We start from the raw sequence: 23952 nt of genomic DNA, 5'->3' as shown, positions 1-23952 counted from the left end.
TATTTGAGTATATTCATTTTTTCTACCAAATACATCCTTCTGTAGCTACGTTTATACTAGCAAATGAAAAAGAGCTGAGCTGGCAGGCCACTAGCTGGCGCCTGGCTGAAAAGCTGAAAAATGCAGGAAAAGTGGAAAGAAACGTCAAACTGGGGTAGTGGCTGCCGTAGGTTGTTAGTGGCACATGATGGCCGTCTGATATACCACATCAGGTCTCCCCAGCTGCCGGAGATTCCTCGCCTGAGGAATTAATTTGAACCTCCGCCATGTCCAAAGCCTTATATGGAAAGATGTCTGAAACGTTGAAAGTTGAAGGTGTGAGATATGTAGGTGGAAGATCAACAACATAGGCATTGTTGTTGATTCGCCGAAGTATTGGGACGGGTCCAATCTTTTTCGGGCTGAGCTTGGAGTATGTTCCAGGAGGGAACCTTTCTTTGCGAAGACGAACCATGACGAGGTCACCAGGTTGGAAAATTTACTCCCGCCGATGAAGATCAGCTTGCTGTTTATACTTCTCATTGGATGTTTCCAGCTTCTCCTTGACATCCCGTAGCAATTTGGTATACACATCAGTCGTATTAGCAGCGATTTTGCTTTTGCATTGCGGTAAGACGGCGATATCTATCACATGATTCGGGCATTTCGTGTAGACGATGCTGAATGGGCATTGCCCAGTAGATCGGTTGGACATTGCATTGTAGGCAAATTCCGCCTGTCCAAGGTAGTCATCCCACTGTTTGGGATGTTCATGAGCAAGACACCGCAACATGTTTCCTAAGGTGCGATTCACGACCTCAGTCTGCCCATCTGTCTGCAGGTGGTACGCAGAGCTTAATTTGATCTCGGTTCGCAGCCGCTTCCAGAGTTCTTGCCAAAAATGGCTCACAAACTTTACGTCGCGATCGGAGGTAATGCTGCGGGGAAGGCCATGCAGCCGGACAATTTCTTTAAAGAATAGGATGGCGACGTTGAGAGCATCGAACGTCTTCTTACATGCCAAGAAGTGTGCCATCTTCGAGAAGCGGTCGACAACGACCATGATTGAATCGGCACCGTGTTTCGTTCGTGGCAAACCCAATACGAAATCCATGCTCAGATCCTCCCAGATCGAGTTCGGCACTGGTAATGGCGTATAAAATCCCGTATTCTGAGCATTCCCCTTATAGATTTGGCAAATTGGACACCGCTCTACGAATCGAGTGACATCCCTGTTCAGATGTGGCCAATAGAAACGGCTTTGTAGCTGCTCCAACGTCTTAACTCTACCCAGGTGAGCTGCCAATCCTCCACTGTGCAGCTCCTTGATTAAGTGTTCACGCCATGACGAAGCAGGTACGCAGAGGACGTTGCCTTTGAACAAAAAATTGTGCCGAATGGAATAGTCATGGAAAGGTGTTGGTGGGGAAGCGGACAACTGACTCCATGGTTCGGAGAAATCGTGATCAGTCGGATAGAGTTCTTGTAATGCCTCTAGTCCTGGAGCGTCAACCTGGAGCTTGGTTACTAGCAAAGTGCGGCGACTAAGGGCATCTGCAACCCGATTCTTGGCCCTTGATTTGTGCTTCAACACAAAACTGAATCGCTGTAAGAATGTTAACCACCGTGCGTGCATCTTGTTCATGGTCTTCTGGCTGTTAATGAACTGGAGTGCATGATTGTCGCTGCTCAAAACGAAGTCCTGATGTAGGAGATAGTGTTCCCACTGTTTTAATGCACGAACAACAGCGTATAATTCTTGTTCGTAAGCGGACCAATTTTGGCGTGCGGGGCTTAATTTCTCACTGAAAAACTCTATAGGCCGCTCCTCTTGTGAAAGGACTGCACCGACCCCTATGGCAGAGGCGTCTGTATCAACATGAAACGTCTTATTAAAATCGGGAATGGCTAATACCGGGGCAGACGTCAAGTCTGCTTTGAGGGTGTTGAAGCTGTTCTCTTGATCGTGAGTCCACCGCAAAGTTCTGTCTTTGAGGCAATTTGTAATCGGCGCGGCAATAATGCTAAACCCCTTTATGAAGCGACGATAGAGTTGGCTAGACCGATGAAACTACGAACTTTTGTAATCGTTTGAGGTGTTGGCCACTCGGTAATGGCCAAGACCTTCTGCGGGTCCATGAGTACGCCCTTGTCGGAGACAATGAATCCGAGAAAATGAACTTTCCCTGTAGCAAATTCGCATTTAGGAAAGTTAATATAGAGTTGATGTTCCTTTAAAATTTTAAAAATACTAGAGAGGTGTATGCAGTGGTCGTCTAGCGACTTGCTATAAACAAGTATGTCGTCGAAGTAGACGACGCAGTATTTCCCGAGGGCGGGTTTCAGGATCTCGTTCATGAGGCGGCATTGCATAGTCCAAATGGCATAACCTGCCATTCAAACAAACCGTCCTTGGTTTTGAATGCCGTTTTCCACTCGTCGCCGGGCCTTATTCGTATCTGATGATACCCGCTCCTGAGGTCTAATTTGGAGAACAACACGGCACCAGCCAGTTTATCGAGCATATCTTCTATGCGAGGCACCGGGAAACGGTACTTGACAGTTATTTTGTTGATGGCTCGACTGTCTACGCACATTCGCCAGCTGCCGTCTTTCTTCGGTACGAGTAAGGCGGGGACGGCGCACGGACTCAGGCTGGGATGGATGAGTTTTTTTTGGAGCAACTCTTCAATGATGCCTTGCAGAGCAGTGTGCTCCCGCGGACTCATTTTATAATGAGGTAGATTTGGCAAATTAGCCCCCGGATGGAGATCGATCTGATGCTGCAGCGTCCTCAATGGGGGCAATTCGTTGGGTAATTCCGCTGGCCACACCTCCCGGTATTGATTCAGTATGTCACTAACAGTTGCGGGTAGTTCTGGTCGCAGACTATCTGAGTGTGCTGAAACAGCTACGAGTGCCCATATTAGAGAGGATTCTTTCCAGGAATCAATAAGAGTCTGCCCCGAGACAATGTACATTGCAGATTTTTCAGTAATTCCCTTCTCGCCGCTGCTGACAGCATGCGGAAGTAGCCGAATCTTGTGTTGTTTCCATTCAAAAGAATAAGTGTTTGCGCGCCCATCATAGACAACCCCTACGTCAAATTGCCATGGCCTCCCAAGGATTAAGTGGCAGATGTCCATGTCCAACACATCGCAGAGAACCTCGCACACATAACTCTTTCCAATCGAGAATGTCACCCGACACATTTCGGTTACAGCGATTTCTACTCCTTTTTTCACACAGCTGATTTTATACGGACTTGGATTGTGTGTCGTCTTAAGATGCAATTTTTGTACCACCGACCGCGAGATGACGTTCTCTGTGCAGCCATTGTCTATCAGAACGTCGCACACCTGCCCATTGATTGTGCAACGGGTACGAAATATGGAGTTACGCTGCGAGTTATTGGGTTGGCGAGGTGCTATTAGGAGCTTTTGAAGCACACACACTACGGGTTCGCCGTCATCCGCCTGGAGGTCTTCGAATTCCCGTGCATTGATGTTCTCAGCACTATAATGGTCATCCTCAGCTTCTCCTTCAAGTAATTGAATTTGCTGTCGATTGGGGCAATCATTGGACTTATGTCCGGGTTGGAAACAGCGGTAGCATTTGAGAGTGGCAGGTTTTACATACGGATTAGCATCCTTAGCAGGAAATCTGGGTCGTGTAGCCACTGGAGGTCTTGGTTCAGCACCCAGTATTCCAGCGCCGCTCGGTGAAGGCACTGCTTGTTTAATTCCGCTTACATGGTGTGGTTTACTTCCCTCACTGCTCTGCTCTGGATTATATCGGCGGGTACTAATGTTCTTGTGTGCCGACTGATCTGCATCTCTGCCTTCAAAGCGTAGTTCACGGCTTGGGACAATGTCCACACCGAATTCATTTCCAGCTTGTCCTGGATAGATTCTCGGAGACCCCCTATGTATCGTGCGACCAATTGAACTTCAGATTCACTCAGGTTATTCCGAGCGCTTAGTCTGTAAAACTCTTCAGTGTACTCGCTCACAGACCGATTATTCTGTGCGCAATGCTGATATTGAAGATAAAGCATTTGCTCAAAGTCGGGAATTTTTTTTTTATATAATTTGTTCTTTTATCATGTATTTCAAAGATAATATTTTTATTATTCTTTAATTTTTTTACACATATAATTTCATGCTATTTAAATATAATAAAAATTTACATGTTAAATTTTTTCATTTGATAAAAATATATTACTTTTATAAATATTATATAATTAGGCGTTATTTGGCACAACTTTCTAACTACTTTGCTATTAAGACAATAATCGCAATTTTATTTTGCTACTGTTTTCTATCTATTTTTCAAAGATATTTTGGTAGAGGAAAGTTTCTTTTTTACTATCAAATTAGCTAAATTAATATTTCTACAGTAAGTTCACAACCAATTTTATAAAATGCTACAGTAGTCCCAAACTAACCCATACTTTCTACTAAATCACACAAAATATAGTTTTATCTTGTTTCCTAATTGATTATATTATGTACCTATCGTACACTATTATACATATGTCTTTGATCGATAAATATTGTTCTCTGTCGCTCAGTCGCTTATCGATTTAACAGCAAAATCAGTCTCTTTTTGTAGCTAGGGCGAACAAACAAGATTTTAAGGTGTGCATAAACATAAGAGTGAGATAGAAAAAAAAAACCCACCATAAGCTCTTGCTAGGACTGCTCTAATACATATTGCAAGTCAAATACAAAACAAATGAATAGAACCCGCTTACATTGTTAAGACCAAAAAAGAAGAAATAAAGGCAAACATTACTTCTTTTAAACATAATATATCAATCTCAGAATTGCAAATATATCCTGGTGTGTATTAATTCTATTTACATATTCATCCATGTTTATGCTATAATTTGTACAGGCTTGATTGCTCAATAGCTAGGATCCTAAAAAAATTAAATTTAGGTATTTAATTAAAACACATCAACATATATAATCTCTCATATAAAATCAAACAAAGCCTACCATATATTCTGTGAGTGTAAGCCAGCTTCTGTGCTCAAGTAGCTCTCCACTGCCCCATCTCCTGAACTCATAGAAGCCTCTCTCTTCTGTCCTCCCTCCAACATGGTGAGCTGGCTGAGCACGGCCTTTATCATCTTTCTGTCACAATTAGGGTTCATCAGGCAGGGGGCCATGTCGGCTGCGAGGTGGAGCGGTACGGGGCCGGTTGATGGGAAATGGCGGCGGCGGTGGGGCCGGGAAGAGAGTTGGAGAAGCAGGGCACCTGCAGCTCAGGATGAAGCACCTGCAAATTACTCATATGGGTCTGACTGTGATTGCCAACAGGATGATCAAATGTGAAGTATGTATCCATTAGAGGAGGGAGGGAAGAAGAGGCATTGTGGTCATAGCCATGGAAGGGATTCATGGAAGTCGTGGCTGTCAGATTTGGAACTGTGCTTCTGCTCTTGAAGAACACTCTACATAAGGCCCAGTCCTCCTGCATTTGGGTTTTTGAACAGAAGTGGAAGACAATAAGGTTTAGGTAATTGAAATAGGATACAGTGCTGAATTTATGTGAGAGAAATAACATGTTAGCTTTATATGCAAGCGAGTTGAGGCATTGCTTGACTATGAGTTTATGGCTTCGTTTGGGGCAGCTTTCTTCCTACTTTTTAAAGCGATTTTTTAGTGCAAAAATTAAAATTTTGATACTAAAAAGCCGTTTTAGAAGCAGTAAGAAAGCCGCCGTCCCAGTGAATAGAATAGTTTCCACAGCTTAAGGGAGGATTGCTTGCTTATGGCCCTAATCCAACGTTTGCTTCTATGCTTATATTCAGAATCTAATCTCTTAAGCAATGAGAAATGAAACATAGTGAAGCCATCAGTCAGTCTTCGTTGCATAATACCTAAAAGTTTCAAGTGGAAGTTTGCTAATTAGAATCTTTGCATAATACCTAAAAGTTTCAAGTGGAAGTTTGCTAATTAGAATCAAAAGATCTGCTTATTGATTATTGATCAGTTTCGGCTACAGTAATAAGTTTCAAGTGGGAGCAGATACGTCAACAAATATACACTGTGGCTACCAATTGGACTTAAAAAAATGGTGCAAGTGGGATCACCATAATATGTAAGTAACATTCTTGTGGATAAGATCATAAGACATTAATCTAGCTATTGTGTTCTTTGTCCTCCTCATGAAGTGCTATCCTCTTTTCCTATTTTGGAATTATCCTCTTCTACTCCGAAAATTATTCCGTGCGGAGTTCGAACGGTAAAGAACTGTCCGGATGTGAGTATACACAGTGTATACAAATATTATGTACACTCACATCCGGACAATTTTTTACAGTCCGGATTACGCACGAAACAAATTCTCCTTCTACTCATGCAGTAAATATTAACATTCCCTTTATGAATTCAATTGGCTAAAAGATCATAACATATAAATAGTTAAAAGATATAAGAAAATTACTCTGATAGATATTTTTGTTGAATCTGTTGTAGTTGTCTCAGTTCTGAACTCATGCATGACCCAATCAGTTTTCTTCCCTTTAGGAGCTCTTCCTTCGTAGAACACTAAGGTTTTCCTCATTCCAACAAGAACTTCCTTCCTTATCACAGGCCGATCTTTTCCAGTTGCCTTCCAATAGCCAGATTCAGTTGCTCGATTGGTACGTTGTCCTGTGGCATACTTTCGATCACGAAGGGTGAAGAAGTACCACTCCTTTCCACCCACACATGCCATCTCTGTAGTAATCAACATGAAAGATTGATTATTTATTTATTACAACAATTTATAATAAAAATAAAATACATGATTGTAAAATTATAAAATTCATTGCTTTGAAGTTTAATACAAGTATCTATAAAACAGGGGCGGAATCAGTCATAATTTTCGGGGGGACAAATTTATAAGTAATTATTGGCAGATATGTCGGGGGTTCAAGGGGGCAGCGCACCATGACGGGGTTTGATCTGCCCGATCAGATCGAGGGGTTAGGTCACGGGATCAAGAGGCGCCTAGAACAAATTTTGATTTACTATTTCTTTTTGTATTTGGTTCATCATTCCATAACAATAATACATCTGGACAATGTATTTAATTATAATGGAGGCAATTGTCTAAAGATCATAGTATTTTAAAACTTTTAGGGGGGACAATTGTCTAAAAATCCTTGTAATAAAATTAGGGGGGATCAAAGGGATTTCGCCCCTATAAAAAAAAAAGAGTCTAAAATATGGATAAGCTAACATTATTTTTCTAATTGTGCTATTACTCATTAAACTTTATAGATTCATCTTGGGTTGTGAGTCAAGCTGACTCGTTAGCGGGCTTGAGCTCAGTTTTTTAAATCAATTGTGAGCATAGCTGAAAGGCCTAATGAACTAAGCTTGAGTTGGTCCCGACTCGACTGCTTAGTTTTGAGCCAGAGGTGACTCGAGCACGACTTGATTGATTTACACTTCTAGATAGGCCCCAAAAAAGATAGTTTTTTGCAATATACATGATAATGCAACAATTACTTGTTCTTAATTACTGTGATGAATATCCCTATTTAAAGGTGTCCTTGCATCTACATGCTTATCAGGCCAATAATTTCAACCCTACTGTTTCTATTAGGACCTTTTAATTAAGTATTTAAGGAGTCAAAATTTTGCTAAATAATTACTAATCATTAATTGAAATGAATCAAAATCTCTTAATTAAAAAAAAAAATAGGTTCATCCATTTTATATAGAATTTTATTCACATCTATAAATACTAAAAACTCAATAAAAAAATCAAGCAATTATTCCATATTTTCCTATAGCATTCACATGAGACATTTTAGTTTTATCGAATTCGATAAATCCAAATAATTTAAAATAGATTTCTTGATTAAAAAAAAAAAATTTTTTGAGATATTCGACAAGTGGGAAGTCGAACCATACAAAATGTCACTATCACAAAACGGATTTTTTTTTTGCTTTAAATAAAATAATATATATAAAAAGAAAAAAAAATCCTAATTACTTTTTACAGTTTCTGATCTAGATTTCGCTTTAGTTATATCATATATAAATTTACATGATTTAGACACACGATTCTAGCTCAAATTCGAGTTCTGAACTCGAGTTGGGTTTGAGCTCAAGCCTAGTTTAAATTTGTTATAGCTCACACTCGGCTCGAATCGAGTCGACTCATTTATATCCTTAATATGTCTTGAACATATATTGTTAATGATCCCCTTGAAATAGAGAAATTGTTCCGTACGATGTCAGAACACATCCAATGTCTAATACGGATACGTCAAATCATTCAATGTATTATGCATTAAATGACATGACGTATCTGAATTGACCTCTAGATGCATCCGGATACCACGGTCAGTAATAATATTTCCTCGAAATTAGGGGTGTCAATATTTGACACGACACGAAAACCCGACCCGGAAAATCCGGGTTGGACCCGACCCGTTTGATAAACGGGTCGGGTTCGGGTTCGCATATTCGACCCGTTTAGTAAAACGGGTTGGGTTTAGGTTGACCCGGGAACCCACGGGTTAACCCGAATTGACCCGTTATATTTTGTAATCTCGAATTTTCGATTCCCGTCTGACTTTCCTATGTCCTTCACGTCTGTCCATCGCAGTCAACCCATCTCATCCGTCATTATGTCGCGTCTGTCAATCGAGATCAACTCATCACGTTGCGTCGCCGCCAGTCTGGGCCAGTCGGCAGTGGCGTCCGAGCCACTCCGCCGAACGTCAGGTGCCGAGTCGCGTCCATCCGAGTCGTCCGTGTCACCGCCGTCACAGTTTTTGAATTAAATGGGTTCGCCGATGCTGCCTAGCCTAATGCCGCCCAGTTTTTGAATTAAACGGGTTTGCGGGTCGGGTCGGGTCAACCCGGCAACCCGTGCGGGTCGGGTTCAATTTTTTTTTTGATTCGTTTATTTAAACGGGTCGGATTCTGATTGACCCGTTTACACCCGGGTCAATCGGATTCGACCCGAACCCGACCCGTCAACCCGAGTTGACACCCCTGGTTGAATTGCTACGTCTCTCTCGCCCTCCAGTAATTAGAAATAAAGGTAAGCATATGGGGCCCACGTGATGAGGCGCTCTTCACCTGCCAATGAGCCATCGATACGTGTTTGGTGGGTCAGCATCCACTATCATATCTCTTGCTCGGTCCCCTACTCTCCCTCTCTATTTATAACATAAATAAATCAGAAACCGTAAAAAGTAATAAGGATTATTTTTTTTCTTTTTATTTATATTATTTTATTTAAAGCAAAAAAAAATCCGTTTTATAATAGCGACATTTGTATGGGTCGACTTCACACATGTCGAATATCTCACAAATATCTTTTTTTTTTATAAATTTATTTAAAAATCTATTTTAAATTATTTGGATTTATCGAATTTGATAAAACTATAATGTCTCACAAATGGAGTAATAACTTGATTTTTTATTGAGTTTTTAGTATTTATAGAGGTGAAAAAAATTATAATTAAAATGGATGAATCCCATAATTGGATATCCAATTAAATAATTAAATAACTAAGGGGGGAGGGGGCCGTATTAAAGAGGGGCTTGGGAGTTTATGGAGAGAGATTTAAATGCTTGCCAAGTGGGAAACATTAAATTAGGGAGAATATTAAAATCAAATCTTATTTGAATTTGAAATATGTTTGATTTGAATACTTTCCTAAAATAAGATAATTAAATTAGGAAAATGATTTGAAATTTAATTACAATTGAATTTAAATTCAAATGCTATCCATATTAAAACACATCCACAATAGGAAAGAAGGCTATCAAACAATATTGACTTTAATCAAGAACAAAAAGTCTTTAATTAAGGGAGAAAGTATTTAATCAAATATAATTCCAAAATGATTGGAATTTGATTTGAAGAACTTTCCAAAAATAAATCTAGTAATTTAGGAAATGTTTTGAATTTCAAACTAATTTGATTTGAATTCAAAATTCTTTTCAAATTATCTTCAACATAATTTAGGAAAACAAAGGGGAATGAAGGAGGGAAGAGACTAGGGGTGAGGTGGTCGGCCGACTATGGAGGTGGAGGGGTTTATGACCGGCGATTGATATGGATAAAGTTGAAGAGTCTTGTGGCTTTATAGGGGTTTGTGGGCGAACGGCCAGTGACAAGTGGGGGATTTTGACCGGCGGTCATGGGATTAGGAGAAAAAGATTTATGGAAAGAAAGATACAACCATGAGCACGGACACATCCTATAGCTGACGGGTAATACGTTGCCCTTCTCCAAGGGACTTTAAGTCACGAGCCCGGACTCATCCTGTTCCCTCCCATAAAAATCTCACCCAAGTTCCCACCAAAGAAATAAAGTGCAAACATTTTTTTATTATTAATAATTCATTATTCCATTACTCTAGCAAGGGCCTCTATATATAGGCCTCAGAAATAAAAGAAATAAAAATAAGATGACCATGCCCCTAGGGCTTACATAAGATTAGACCCTTAAGTAAGGGTAAAAATAAAAAATGTATAATTAAAATAAATATTATAAATAAAAATTTAAGATAATATAGGATTATCACGATCGTCGATCTTCAGCTCCTCCTTGGATAGGCATGGACGGTTGGATGTACGCATCATTCTGCCAAGGTGGAAGCGAGCTCGACTCTATCGAGTCCGCACCCTGGGTAATCATGCTTTGATGCCAAACTGATTTAGAACAGATGGGGTGGGGGGAAATTTGAAATTTGAAATTAAAGTTAAATGAGAAAAAGCGGAGGAGGGGGGGGGGAGTGGGCGACACATTAGAGGGGCTTGGGAGTTTATGGAGAGAGATTTAAATGCTTGCCAAGTGTGGGAACCTTAAATTAGGGAGGAATATTTAAATAAATCTATTTGAATTTAAAAAATAGGTTTGATTGCAATACTTTCCTAAAATAAGATAACTATAATTTAGGGAAAAGATTTGAAATTTAAATACATTTGAATTTAAATTTAAATGCTTATCCATATTAAAACACATCCAAAAATTAGAAGGAAGAAGGCTATTCAGCAAAGATTTCCTCCAATCCAAAAGAGGTAAGGGCGGCAAGGTAGGAGAGAGAAGCAAGCCGGTTATGGGAGGATAATGAAAAAGAAATTAATCAAGTTCTCAATTAAGGGAGAAATGATTTAATCAAATATAATTCCAATTGATTGGAAATTTGATTTGAAGAACTTTCAAAAATAAGATCTACTAATTTAGGAAAGGTTTTGAATTTCAAACATATCGATTTGAATTCAAAATTCTTTTCAAATTAATCTTCAACCTAATTTAGGAAATGAAGGAGAATGCCAGGAGGGAAGAGGATAGGGGTGAGGTGGCACCGGCTAATGGAGGTGACCTATAGGAGAATCACTCTTGCAAATTGTATCCAGCGACTTTTCGGTGGTTCATTTTCTGCGCTTTCTAACGATTTTCCTAACAGAAAATATGAAGATAACTTTTCGATGAAATTTTCCAACAGTTTCTTTCCCACAGAAATTTTCGACAGATTTTTCAGTTTGCGAGCAGAATTTTATAAAATTTATAATTAAAATTTTAACACTATTTAAATAATTTACAAAATGATAAAAATATTAACTATTTCCTTAATTTAATTTAAACAAGATTTAAATAAAAATTATATTTTTGTTGTAATTTTTCTAGTATTTAATTCATTATTAAGTAATAATTGTTTTATTAAAATTTTAATTGTATTTCTTTATTTTAATTAATTTTCATTTTAAAATTAATTAATAATTATTATTTTTTATTTTATCTTAATTATTACTTTTTTTATAATTAAATTAGTTATTATATTTAATTTTATTTAATAACTTTATTTTTTGTCAAAATATAGTTTAAATATAAAAAATTAACACTTAAAACACATTTACCTCTTCAGCAATTTGGTTGGTGTTTGAAACTCTCCCCAATCATATCAACCTAGGCTCAAAATACTTGGCACGCACGGGAGCGGGCTGGCGTAGGCGCACACGGGCGCGAGAGCGGTCTGCCGGGCGAAAGCGAGAACGTCCTACTAGTCTGGCGCGGGTGCACATGGACGTTGGAGCTGGCTGCCAGGCTAGTGCACATGGGCAGCATTCGGGTTGCTGGGCGGGCGTGGGAGCAGGTTGCTGGGCAGCGTCCGGCCCAGGTAAAGCGGGCTACCAGGTGGGAGAGCACTGGAATTTTTTTTAATTATTTTTCTTATTTTTGGGCAGCTTAATTCTGCCGAAAAGCTGTCAGAATTTATTTTCCTACGCGTGTTTTACCAGCTGAATTTTTTTAGCTGGAAAACCACTGATAAAATTGAAAACTGCCAAAAAATGATCAATTTCTGTCGGTAATAAATGATTTTTCTATAGTGTGGAGGGGTTTATGGCCGGTGGTTGATATGGATAAAGTGGAGGAGGCTTGTGGCTTTGGAAGGGTTTGTGGGAGAATCAGTCGATGGTAAGTGGGGGATTTTAGCCTGTGGTCAAGGGAGGAGGAGAAAATGATGTAAGGAAAGAAATATACAACTATGAGCCCGGACATATTCTACAGCTAATGGGTAATACATTTCCTTTCTCAAAGGGACTTCAAGCCACGAGCACGGACCCATCCTGTGGCTGGTGGAAGCTCTAATTCCCTCCCATAAAAATCTCACCCAAGTTCTATCCAAAGAACACAAGTGTAAACCTTTTTTATTACTAATAATCTATTATTCAATTACACTAGCAAGAGCCTAAATATATAGGCCTAAGAAATAAAAAAAATTAAAATAAGATGATTATGCCCCTATGGCTTACATAAGATTAGACCATTAAGTAATGATAAAAATAAAAAATGCATAATTAAAATAAAAATTACAAATAAAAATTTAAGATAACATAGGATGATCACGACCATTCACTACAGGAAAACCCCATATTACCGGCGGACGCAATCCGCCGGAAAACATAGATATTCCAACGAAAATATACATTTCCGGCGCACGTTGCGGCGGAAATCCATACGCCGGTTTCGGCCGCATCGATAAATTATTTCCGGCGCCAATTTTGCGTCAGAAATTTCTCCGGCGCAGTTTCCGACGTACTACCGGCGAAAAAACTGATCGTTTTCGACGTTGAAAAACGTCTTCATTCCGGCGCCATATCCGCCGGTAAGTGGCGTCGCATTATGCGCCGGCCATTACCGGCGGATAAGACGACGCAAAGTGTGTGTAGAAACCCCACGAACTCGTTTGCGACGCAAATTGTATGCCGGTACATGTGCCGGTAATTTCCGACAGAACAAAGACGACGGTACATACGATACGATTCGTTGTATCGTCGTTTCCGGCGAACTTCCGGCGCAAAATCCGCCGGAAACCTGGAGCATTGACAAAAAAAAAAATAATATTCTCGAGATGTATCAACCATTAATACTATGAGAATATATCAAGGAGAATGGAAAGAAAATAATATATTTCATTGGTACTTTGGTGGGAAATAGAGTATAGGGTTGTTAATTATAATAAGTGTTGTTCTAGAAGAATGTATAGATCTACGCAATACTAGAGATAGATAAGAACCAACTTTTTTTGGACTTCGAGGTGATACATCATTTTAGTGGACCATAATTACCTTTTTCAATTTTTCCAATATAGATAGTAACATAATAAAATATTGTATTCTTGATTAATGAGATTTTTATCTCTATTTAATAGCATTCTCTCAATTATGCTAAAAAAAAGATTTCAGCTATAGATTATCACTATGTCTAAAATATTCCTACATGGATAGAGTGAATTGTAGACAATAATGGTGAAGATGTAAGGCTAGTTGGTCCAATACCTATTGATATTGCAATATATATTAATTTTGTACAAGGAGGGTTTATCATGGTTTTATCGATATTTCATTACTAAATCATCCAATATAGCTGACAAACACACCATTTGATGCTACTAAAACTAGTAAATTATTAAAATTTTCTAGTTTTAAAAAATTTTGTGATATGATTTTACCAGTACTTTAGGTCATAATAAGAAATCAGTTCAAAAAAAAAGAGAGAATGAAGTTCTTGGAAGCTGAATCTATAAGTTCTTAGAGCTGAGGCATGAGTTCTATCTTATAGATTCCTAAGATTGAAAGCTTTCTAAAGTCTGAAATTGGAGTTTCTTACTGGATAAATTGCAAGAATTGAAGGCTAAGAGAGCTTTAAAATTTCTCCCATTCCAAAATTCTAAGAGAAGAAGGATTATCTCTAACCTATAGATACCTGTTGGAATTTTAGAACAACCAAAAAACCTTAAGTTCTTAAGCTATTATCTGTGTATAGAAGGAACTTTAAGGCAGCACCAAACTACATCCTCTAGTAAATGTCTAGTGATAACAACCATGACTATAGCAAAAAGATATGGACTTAAGGCTAATCCTATATGTAATCCAACCGAAATAGCAAAAAAATTTGAAAACAAAAACCTTCGGTTATCTCCTCGGCGGCGCGCGACTAGGAAGGAGAGAGGCGGCGCATGACTAGGAAGGAGGCTCGGCGAAGTCAGGTGACCGTCGACGGCGAAGTCCGGTGACCGTCGGTGACGTCTAACCACGGTGAGCGACGAACGGCGACGGAGGGCGACGGGCGAAGCAGTCGAAGTGAGAGAATGGAAGGAAAAGAATGACGGCCAGAGGGGTTCGGGTTCGCGAAATAGGGCTTTTACCGGCGGACGTTCCGCCGGTAATGACACTAGTGACGTCGGTATAATTTCAGACATCTAATCCGTCGGATATATTTCGTTGAGTTTAAATACGCCGGCGCAATGTCCGCCGGTAACATACGCCGGAATGGTTCCGCCGTAACGTGCGACGGAAATGGTTCAGGCATCCCTATACCGTCGGATTTGCCGGCGGAACCTGCGTCGATGAATTTACGGCGTATGTTGCGCCGGAAAAGTTGACGCAAACTTTACGTCAAGTAAATCCGCCGGTACCTGCGCCGTTTATTACCGTCCAGAAGTTTTCGCCGGAAAATCCGAAGGTATTCGCGTGTTTTCCCGTAGTGATCGATCTTCATCTCCTTGTCGGATAGGCATGGACGGTTGGATGCCCGCATTAGTTAATGTCTTATTGTGTGAGATATACATACCAAAGGTCATTGGGAATAGTGTTAAACTTAAAAAAAAATGAGAATAATTCACTTTCTTTTTTTATTCATTATTTTGTATTTATAAATATTGTACAAAGCTTATGATAAAAAATCAAAGAGAATAATTCTTTCCTTTAAAATTATCTTTCTCTATATAATATCAGTGTAGCATGATCTGATCAAGCTGGTTCTTCCTCCCATGGCCTGCTCCCCCTCAACTGTCTCCTCTAGCCCCAATACTCATATTATTATTAACCTATTTTGATAAATCTCAAGCATTGGTTGATCAAAATCAACACTAACTCCGAAATCAAACTTACCACCTCTAACTAATTATCAGCACAGAGATTTCAATTTCATACAACTCTCATTAGATATAACCTCATAGATTTTATTGATGGATCCTATCATGCCCGACACAACTCCTAAACACTAGTAACAACTCTACTCCACATCCTGCATATTCATTATGGACTCTTCAAGACCAACTCTGTAATAGTTTGTATTTTGATCATATCAAATAATTTTTTTTCAAGTGTCAAAATAAATAAGAACTATTAAAAACTCATTCTTAGTGTTATTGTTATTTCTATCTCTCTAAATCTAATCCCTTTTATTGCTTCATCTTACATATCGTAAGCAGCCTGAAATACTCTTGCTAATACCTATGCGAACCCATCTCGAGAGCATCTTATCCAAACTAAATGAAGACATTCCTCTTCTCACCAAAGAAACATGAGCAACAACTAAGCACATGCAATGTGTTAAAGTTAACACCGATGAATTGGCCATGCTTGGCTAACCTTTTGATGAAGATGACCTCACATTAAAAATTCTTGGCAATCTCGATGATGGACAAAAAGATCTCTACTTACCCATACATCTACAAGAGAGTCCAAATACTTCTAAAGAATTACTTGAAAAGCTCAAAATTTGAATCACATCTCAAAAGTGAAGCAAGAAAGAAATAAATTCTCTCTGATATGCCTACCACTACCAATCATACTAAAATCCAGCAACCGACCCTTTCCTAAGAACCTATTTAACTACAAAAATCATAATTCCTCTACTTCTAAAAGCCTTCAACAATCTCATAAAATCAACCAAAATCGACCTTCTCAAGCTTGCCCTTGTATTGGAAAATGTCAACTTTGTCGATAAAAAGGTCACTTTGCCCAATGGTGCCCTAACTTCTCCCACGAACCAATATCTTAATAACAATCAAATTTGCATGCATCATTCTCCCATCGAGCTTATGCCAAAGCTTCAAATTCATATCCTCTAGCACCTTTTGAAACAGAATGACTTTTTGACTTGGGCTCTTCCCAACACATCTCCTCTGATCTTCAAAATCTCTCTATGCACTCTGAGCAACCCATAACTAAAAGCATCCACATTGGAGATGGCATAGGGCTTCCCATCATGTACTCACACTAGTCAACCACTTTATCCTCTCATACAACTTTCACCTTAAAAAATGTCTTATGTGTTATGTTAATGAAAATAAATCCTATCTCTATTTCACAACTTTTTTCTGCTCACAATGTCTCTATTGAGTTCTTACCCCCATTCCTTTGATTTGAAATACACATGCTTTGTTATTATACTGGTGCAACGTACAACTAAAAAATGGTGTTTATGAGTGGCCACGATCACCATCCAAGAATAAACCAATGTTTACCTTCTCAATGACAAAAGCTTCTACTGATCTATGATATCATCGTCTTAGGTCATCCATCAATTAAGATTTTACATGATCACTTAAACCCTTGTTATAATCTATCTCTATATAACTTGACTATGTCCAAACTTTTGTGTAATTCATGCTATATGAAGGAATAAAGCTCACAAGTTATCTTTTGCATCTTCATTTCTTACTAGTTCATATTTGCTTGAGCTACTTTACTCAAATGCATGAACTTCTCCTGTTTTATCATATGATGGTCGTAAATATTATGCTATTTTTTTTATCACTTCACAATATATTTTGTTTTATCCCCTCAAGCAAAAATTTGAAGTTTGAGATATTTTTATTCAATTTAAAATATTGTTGGAAAAATATTTTCAACATTCAATTATTTCCTTATACGCGGACAATGATGGGGAGTTTATCTCACTAAATTCCTTCCCTGCCTCCCATGGTATATCTCGCTTAACTACGCCTCCACATACTTCAGAACATAATGGTCTCATCGAACGTCGTCATCGACACCTTGTCGAAAAAAAACTCTTAATTTATTAAATCATGCCCATCTTCCCTTAGACTTTTTGGCCACATGCATTATCTACCCCCACATGCCTTATTAATCATATGCCCACCATTATACTTTCCATGCAATCTCCATTCAAAAAATTATTAGGCCAACACCCCAATTACTCTAAGCTACAAATATTTGGATGCTTGTGTTACCTATTGCTTTGACCCTATAGGAATCACAAACATGATCCCCGCTATAACCCTTGTGTATTTTTTGGCTACTTAAACACTCAAAGTGCTTACATATGCTATGAAATCATCACAAAAAAGTAGCCATGTCTCATCATGTCAAATTTATTGAAATAATATTCTCTTTCTAAGAAAAAAATTCTTGTATCCCTCTCACCACTGAATCTACCTTATATTCTTGGACCAATCAATCAAATATGTTATCAAAAAATCAATTATGCACTCCATCTTTGTCACATTTATTTCACCAAGAAATCCTCCAAACACCTACTTGTTTCCCTTTTCCATGCCTGAAACGTTCACCATTGCCTAATTTTGCTAATCATTTGCTCCCACAAATTTAGCTCATGCGACCCTCTTCTACCATAATAGCCCTTGAACCCAATCTTCTAAATAACTCTTTATTAAAAACCCCAAATCTATTACCAACTTTATCAAAATTAAAATATTTTCAAACCAATAATGACAATCATTTGATAACTCAAAATCTGGCAACTATGATCCCCGCTGATCCTATGAATATGCCTACACATAAATTCAATCCTCAACGCCAGTGGAATGACTCCACTACACCAAATACAAAAATAATATTCATTTCTCCTCTTTCCCATCACACCAAAACCAACTTGTCAACTTCAATTGAAAATAACATTTTGATCGATAACATTCTCCCAACTCCTCCAAACATATCACTACCTCCACCTCACCATACCCTCTTCTCCCACAACAAATACACTACGTGCAAACTTCAGCAAAAAAATAATATCTAAAAACCTCTCACTAAACTTAGCCTCATAGCATATCGTTTATCCTCATCAACCCATGAAAAAACATATATTGCTCAAGCCATGAAACATCCTGAATGATGTGCTACCATGTATGAAGAATTCAATGCGCTCCTTTGCAATCATACTTGGAACCTCATCCCTCCTATACCTTCTCAAAATCTTATTGGTTGCAAGTGGGTGTTTCATATCAAACACAATCATGATGGCTCCATAAATCGCTACAAAGCTCATCTTATGGCGAAAGGGTTCCACCATTGCCCTACAGTTTTGCTATTAGCTTGATTAAGTCAAAGGCAGACACATCATTGCTCATTTACTTAAAAAAAAAAGTTTAACACTATATCTCCTGCTATATGTGGATGACATCATTCTCATGGGTAGTAATGATTCTCTTTTTAAATAGGTAACAAACCAACTTCCCACAAAGTTTTTCATCAAAGATCTTGGAGATCTCTCATATTTTCTCAGTGTAAAAGTTATGCATCCATTAAAGTCTTTTTTTATTCCACGACAAACATATTCAAGATCTATTAAAATAGACAAATATGAAAAGTGCAAATGACATTACTACGCCCATGTCTCCCATGCACCAACATGCCCACCATACTTGATGGCATCTCTCTCATTTATATGCCACTGAGTATCACTCACTAGTTGGTGGTCTTCAATATCTATCTCTTACTCAGCCAGACATCACCTTTGCTATCAACAAGCTCTCATAATTCATGCATCGCCAAATTAAGGTTCATTGGAGGTAAGAGATTATTGGGTTCGGACATCGGACACAGCTTATGTTCAGTACTTCATATTACCGAGTAATACTGAACTCAGTACTGTGAAGTACATAGTTGGGGGTTATGTGGCGCATTTTCATAGAGCTCCAAACGTCATCCGGTGTTCGAACCCAATAATTTCCATCATTGTAGTGCATCTAAACAATTTCTTTCACTACAGGAAAATTACCCATTTCTGAAGGAAATTGAACATTTTTCGGCGGTTTTCAAATTTACCGGTAGTTTTTCAGCGAAAAAAATTTCACTAGTAAAACCCGCGTAGGAAAATAAATTCCATCGGCTTTTTCTAACGAAAAATAATTCCGGCGAAATTAAAATTCCCGTAAAATAAAAATAATTAAATTAAAAAACTCCCACACCACCTCAGCCTGCTCGCTCCTACACCGCGCGCCCCCCGCGCTCCTGCCAGCTCGCGCTCGGGAGCCCACCAGCCATCTCGCCCAGAAACAGCTCGCGGTAGCCTGCCAGCGCCCGCTCCCAAATTAATTAATTAGTTTGTATAATTTTCAATTATTTTTTAAAATTATTTAAATACTTAAAATTTTAATCATTTTAATTAAATTTTAAACTTCCACCGAAAAATTGAAAAAGCAGCCAGAAAATTTTGTAGGAAAGAAACTGCCAGAAAATTTCATCGAAAAATTTGTTTCATTGTTTTCCGTCGGAAAGCCGCCGAAAATGGGTGATTTTCCTGTAGTGTTTGTTACATTTGTGCCACTATTCGTAATGACATATTTCTTCATCGCAATTCTCTACTCTCCCTTTATGAATTCTCAGATTCTAATTGGGATGGCAACATTGTAGATTGAAAATCCATAAATGCTTATATTATTTTTCTTGGTCATAATCGCATCTCTTGGTGCTCCAAGAAATTAACAACGTACTATAGCTCGCTCATCCACCGAAGCATAATATATCGTGCAATTGTCTATCATTGCTAAAACCAGTCGGTTAAAATCTTTACTTCAATTCATGAGCTCGATGTCTCTCTTCCCACCATGCCAATAGCCTATTGTGATAGTATCGGTGCAACCTACTTATGTGCAAGCCCAATTTTTCATTCATGTATGTGCACATCTTCGTTGGCTTCCACTTCGTTTGAGAAAAAGTACAAAATGGCGGCACTCACATGATTTTTCATCATTACTCATGTTTTTGAAAAAAAAATAATTACATCATATATATATATATATATATATATATATATATATAATCGATTTAAGTTTTCACATTTCATATAAATATTTTTAAAATTTATTACTCCATCTTCAAAGTTATTATGAACGCCATTTTTTAATTTTTTTATGCGAAAGCAAAAAAAATAAAAAAATTAATTAAAAGGCACAAATATTTTAAAATTTTATACAAGCCTGTTCAAATTTTAATATTTTGTGTCCAAAATAAAAATTTGTCTTTATTTTTTTAATTTTAAATTTTGAATAATCAAGCAAACATATAATCTAAATTTAGAAATATCACATCTCATAATTAAAAAAAATATTCACCTTAGAGGTCAGCTTAGAGGTGCAAACAAAATAAATTTTTCGTGAATTTCACTATTATATTACCATAAACATGAATTTACTATCATGTCCCTACAATTTTTAATATAATTCACATACTATCCTAATCTTTTGACCTTTTTTAGAAAATAATAACACAACAAACAGTTGGTGCTAATATTAAAGAAAGAATCCACTAATCTTAAAGTAATTAATCTTTTACAAATACCAAATATAACCTTGTGGGATAAGTTAATTATATATAAAAATTAAATTTATGTTTGAAAATTAAAATAATTTTGAATAGGATGGGAGGCTTTTCTTGTGATTGTCATATTGTCATGTCTATAATTGCAATAATGATATTGGTTTATTTATGTAGATAAAAAAAAGTAGCTATTTGATTATATGCAAATTTAAATAAAAAATTATTTACATAAAAATTATATTAAATAATAATGTTATTTATCAACTGCAAAATATTTGATTAATTGAATGTTATTTAAATAATATAATGTTATCTAAAAAGATTATCAATAATTATATTTTTGTATAAAATAGTAAAACAATATGTTAATTTTTTATCACAATTTAAATATTTTTTTATGAATAAAACTTCAGAAACGATAAACAAGTTCTCAATCTACAGTTCCAAATCTTAAAATCACAAAAAATTCAATTAAAAAAAAATTGTGTTCACATCTTCTACTCTGAGGAATTTCACATTGAATAGAGTAATTAATTTTGTCTCTAAATAGGAACGAATTATAAAAGGGAAGGAAAGAGCAGTAGCTTTCAATTTGCAGGTTTTAACTGTTAATTAAGAGTTTTGAATTAACAAGAAATGATTAAGAGATAATTATAATAATTAGTTTCTTGTCTTTGAGCCTTCATATTTTTCTATGGTTTCTAGAAATAGGCGATAGGCTTCAAAGCTATCATCTTTGTCCACGCAAAGTATATTTTCTACAGCGATTTGGCCGTGGAGCTAATTGAGGAAAGCTACTCAGAGAGTTGGAATGCTATTATGGAAGGAATAATTGAATGCGTCAGAAGAAGTTGAGAGAAGGCAAAACTCTGCAAAGGGAATAGCTTTCATGGCAGACAGAAGGAAAAAGATTGGAACTTTATAAAAATATTATTTTTTTAAATAAATTTCAAGGTGAAGAAGTACATAAATCAATATAAAATATGAATAAATCACTTGCTGGAAAGGATAATTCCAAGTGAATAAAATAACAAAAAGGGAAGTCTAATAAAAGAGAGGAAATTAACAAACATAAAAGTATTTATTTTAAGATTTTTAGTGAATTTAATCATAATAATTAGTGCGCTCGAACTCCAGTCTTTATAGTGGAGCTAAAGGCCCCCAATAACAAGGTCATCATAGTCCTGCGAAAATTAATAACTTCATACAAATGTTTTGATAACTACTATGAAGACACAATCATTTAGATGGATTCATGGCTTTAATCCTTAAATTAGGGCTTTTAAAGAGCGCTAATGACTTGATTAAATAGATATATTAGTGAGAGAAAAGTAGTTATAATAGAAGGATTGACAAACAAAAGGAAAAAAAAGATTTCTTTTCATGTTCATATAGTAATCATTACTTAAGCTACTAATTCAGTGATTATCTCATGCATTAAAGACTTCAAAAACTCTCTCTCTCTCTTAATTGCAATATTGCGTTATGGAGATTAATATATAAAAGTTAAATTTCCTTTTGTTGTTTGATTATGAAGTAACAAAGATCATGCAAACAGGAAGCTTTCTAATCAAAGCACAAAGAAGCACTTATGCACCAATAGCTTTAGAAGAAGCATGAAAAACAATAGCAGATACAGAAAGAATTATATATAAAGAAAAATAAAATAGAAGAGAAAGTTGAGAGATGGGAGAGAAGAGAAAAATTAAGGATCAAGGGTGAAACCTGGAAGATCCCACGGCTCACACTTGTTGAGATCGACGTCGATCATCATCAGACGGCTCTGATAAGAACTTCCATTGTCGGCTCCGCCAGAAAGCTTCTTTTCAAGGTAGTCACACACTAGCTCGTCATCTCGTGGATGAAACCGAAAGCCTGGAGGAAGCCTTGCCTCCATCATGCTCAAAACACTCATGTTTCTAATGAGAGAAGAGAGGAGGAGAAGAGAAGAAGAGAGAGGGGGGAGGGAAGCGGTGACGAGACGCGAAGAGGGGGTGATGATATCCAGCATAGGGTGAGTTTCAGAATAAATAAGCAGAGATAAGTCAACCAGGGGTATTTGTGGAATGGCAAGTTGGGAGCGCAGCCGCAGTTGGTCCTCCTGCCCAAAATGCCCCTGCAGGGATGCAAGTTTTCTTTATTTTATTTATTTAGAGATGACAGTTGAAGCTTAAATTGATTTTAAAAAAAAGAAGAAGTAATGAAGTCTAGCAAAATGGGGGATCAAGTTTAGCTTAATTATGGGCTTACATGATATAGAATCATAACAACAATATGATATGATATGGTTATAAACTATACAAAAGAGAGCTAAAAAATGCTTGAATTTAGACTTTGGAAGAACCATAGAAGTTTGGGCAATGAGACGAACCCAAAATAAAAGCGAAGATTGAAAGTTAACATGGTTGTGAGTTGACAATGATAATTCAAAATATGATCGAGTTAGAAAAAACTTGAGAGTTCATGATGTGATCATTCTTGTCACGACCTGACTTGGAGGCTCGAATTAAGAAGATGGGACCAGACGGTTGAACGGTTGATTAATAATTTCAATTAATCTAAAATCATCTCAATAAACTGAAAGAACCACTAAAATCTCAAAATTTAAAACAAGTTAAATATTATAAATACCTTACTCTTGTTGTGCCATGTGTACGATAAACATCATCTTCTATTCTACTTATTGTAACTATGAATAATATCTGTTCATTTATAAATTTAAGAGTGAGTCATAAAATAACTAAGTATAAATCAAACTTCTAAATTACAATAACATAAGGTTTTTAAATAATATGCATGCTCATTTCAAAATATAAAATGATTTCATTTAAATTCATTTCAAACATGATCATCAATGTTATATATGCATTTATTTATCTATTTCTTTATCTTTTCTTGTAAATAATACAATCGTCACAAGAGTCATGTCTAAAATAATACTAATAAAGATACTCATTTTTCATTTTATTTTTCTTTTTCTAACCTTTTTCCCTGGCCTGTACCATAAGGAGGTGTGCTCTATCAATCAACATGTACATACAAATATTTATATATAATCATTTCATTTCAATTACCATTCAATAACTTTTTATAATGCATTTTGTAAACAATTATGCTATATATCAAAAAA

General features: G+C 37.0%; 2 protein-coding genes across 2 annotated transcripts; both read right to left on the bottom strand.

Moving 5' to 3' along the window:
• Window positions 1-2333: 2333 nt before the first annotated feature.
• LOC114580768 lies at window positions 2334-4036 on the bottom strand. Its single transcript, XM_028699344.1, has 2 exons — window positions 3996-4036; window positions 2334-3903 (listed from the first exon to the last, which is right to left on the bottom strand). The coding sequence occupies exons 1-2, from the start codon at window positions 4034-4036 to the stop codon at window positions 2334-2336; spliced, it is 1611 nt and encodes a 536-aa protein (XP_028555177.1).
• A 717-nt stretch (window positions 4037-4753) lies between these two features.
• On the bottom strand, window positions 4754-22818 carry LOC110104882 (NAC domain-containing protein 21/22). Its single transcript, XM_020834167.2, is given in 4 exon segments — window positions 4754-5141; window positions 5144-5460; window positions 6436-6710; window positions 22548-22818. Coding segments are annotated over 4 exon segments (945 nt in total). The 5' UTR covers window positions 22738-22818; the 3' UTR covers window positions 4754-4978.
• Between the last annotated feature and the right edge of the window lie 1134 nt (window positions 22819-23952).

This window comes from Dendrobium catenatum, unplaced genomic scaffold (assembly GCF_001605985.2).
Source record: "Dendrobium catenatum unplaced genomic scaffold, ASM160598v2 fragScaff_scaffold_1256, whole genome shotgun sequence".
Taxonomy (NCBI): Eukaryota; Viridiplantae; Streptophyta; class Magnoliopsida; order Asparagales; family Orchidaceae; genus Dendrobium; species Dendrobium catenatum.
This window is presented reverse-complemented; position numbering and strand designations above follow the sequence as displayed.